A 2,500-nucleotide genomic window follows, 5' to 3' on the forward strand; every position below is an offset into this window, starting at 1 on the left:
CGGTTCTCCTGAGTTGTTTGGCAAGAAGAAGAATATTGCTGTTGTCTTCCGCAGAGATGATTTATCTCCCTTCAGGCACCGATTATCTTCCATGATCATCTCCCATGATGATCATCTCCCATGATCTATCGAGAGATGGAGCATCTATTATGCTGGAAGACCCACGTGATCTAAGTGTTTCTTTTGTATTTCCCTGTATTGTGTGTCTTTGTCATCCCTGCATTTCATTCTCTTTATGGCAGGTATTTCTACTTTGCTTAGGAGAGAGAGAGAGAGAGAGAGAGAGAGAGAGAGAGAGAGAGAGAGAGAGAGAGAGAGAGAGAGAGAGAGAGAGCATGTGTTGCATCATCATTTTATCTTTTTTTCCTTATATTTTGGTTGGAATTTGGGTCGATGCTTTAAAATTTTGGGGGTTACTTTTACATATAATGAACTGATTAACTTCTAGAATTGCCCTTTTTTTCCATTACAATAATAATAATAATAATAATAATAATAATAATAATAATAATAATAATAATAATAATAATAATAATAATAATAATAATGATAGATGTAGCATTAATAAAAGTAATAATAATAATAATTATGCAGATATATTCATTATAATAACAATTAATATTATTATTATCATTATTATTAATTTAGGTAATATTCATTATATTTGTTGTCGTTGAATATTTTTTTTTATTATTGTTTTCAAAGTTACATATTCAGAAAATACCTGGAGAGTTTTCCAGTAAACTTGAATAGTTTATAAATATTTTTTTTTGCTTACACCAATGGGTAGAATATTTACACAGAGGATTTGTGTTTGGTAAAAGCATTAAAATCATTTTATAATAAAAAAAAATAGTCCTAATAATATACACAAAAACGATGTCAGAAATAATGAAAACTTATATCATTCTCTTTTAATAAATACAGTATAAAAAATATTTTGGGAAACACCCATTGCTTCGCAGAGCCCAGAGACAAATTCAGAAAACTTATGTCACTCTAAGATGTGATATTTCAGTGATATTGTGGATCGTTTATTTCCTTTGACCTGTTATTATTTGCACCCAAAATTCCACGAGAGGCGAGAGGCGTTACTGCAATTTCTCCGGACTAAGAAACTCTTTTAAACAATTCATCTTCCTATTTGGTTCCAGTGTTTCCTGAGTGTTGATTTTACCTCATTCGTTTCAGGTGGTTTCTTGCGTTCAAATGTTCGTGGTGAGATGGTGGGACATTTATATTTTATTAAATGGAAATTTATGATATTTATAACGTGGATTTGTAGAATATATTTCATGTTCTTATTCCTACTTTACTTGATATTTTAGTATGTGTTCAATTCTTCAATGCAAGCTAGAGTTATTCACACAGGGAAAACAAAAGATACTACAATATATTCCATTAAACAATAAAACTTACAATTATTGTTAAATTGGAATAAATTTTACTCAACAATTCAATTTATGAATGCATTATACAATTATTGTTATATTGGAATAAATTTTACTGAACAATTCAATTTATGAATGCAATATACAATTATTGTTAAATTTGAATAAATTTACTCAACAATTCAATTTATGAATGCAATATACAATTATTTTTAAATGGGAATAGATTGCATAAAAATGCAAGCCAAAATTATTTGTAAATTAGAATAAATTGCATAAACAATGCAAGGTGCAATAATTTTTATATTGGAATAAATTCTATTCAGCAATGCAAGCTGTAATTATTGGTAAATGTGTATTAATTGTAATAAAAATTTAAACTACAATCATTGTTAAATGGAATTCAATTTCTCCCAGCAATGGGATTAAATTCCTTCCAATAAGGTAAGCTGCAATAATTTCTAAATAGGAATATACCTAGTTTAACAATTAAGTTACAATTATCGGTAAATGATATTAGATTCAATTGAACTATTCCAGATATGATTAATGGTAAATGAGAATAATTTCTATTGAACAATTCAAGGTATAATTATTTGAAAATGGGAATATATTCCAATAAAATTGCAAGCTACAATCATTGTGAAATTGGAATAAATTCTATTAATTAATACCAACTATAATTATTGGTAAATGGGAATAGACTCATTTCAACAAAGTAATCTGCAATTTGGTGATAAATGTCTTCAGATTTTGATATAACCTAAGAGAAGATATTAAACATAATTATTTACATGAAAATATACAAACGAACATACAAATATATTTTACGAAAGCAACATACATATTCATCATCATCATCTCCTCCTACGCCTGTTGATTTCGCCAGTCGTCCCAACCTTGAGTTTTCGAATCAATACATCTCCATGCATCATCTTCAAGCTTCACAGTTTTCAGCCACGTAGGCCTTCGTCTTTCAACTCTTCTAGTTCCTTGTGGAGCCCAGTTGAGTGTTTGGAGAACAAATCTCTCTTGACGAGTGCGAAAGGCATGCCAAAACTATCTCCCATATACCCCTCACTATGATCTCATCCTTATTTGGCACTGGA

General features: G+C 29.4%; 1 protein-coding gene across 1 annotated transcript in view; it reads right to left on the reverse strand.

Moving 5' to 3' along the window:
* The window catches only part of LOC137626937 (neuroligin-3-like), a 31,939-nt gene extending 31,840 nt beyond the window's left edge, over positions 1–99 (reverse strand). Inside the window, exon 1 of the mRNA XM_068357923.1 lies at positions 1–99. This exon is cut by the window's left edge and continues 10 nt beyond it. Coding sequence (XP_068214024.1) covers positions 1–99 — 99 coding nt within the window.
* Between the last annotated feature and the right edge of the window lie 2,401 nt (positions 100–2,500).

The sequence above is a fragment of the Palaemon carinicauda genome, chromosome 34, assembly GCF_036898095.1.
Source record: "Palaemon carinicauda isolate YSFRI2023 chromosome 34, ASM3689809v2, whole genome shotgun sequence".
Classification (NCBI taxonomy): domain Eukaryota; kingdom Metazoa; phylum Arthropoda; class Malacostraca; order Decapoda; family Palaemonidae; genus Palaemon; species Palaemon carinicauda.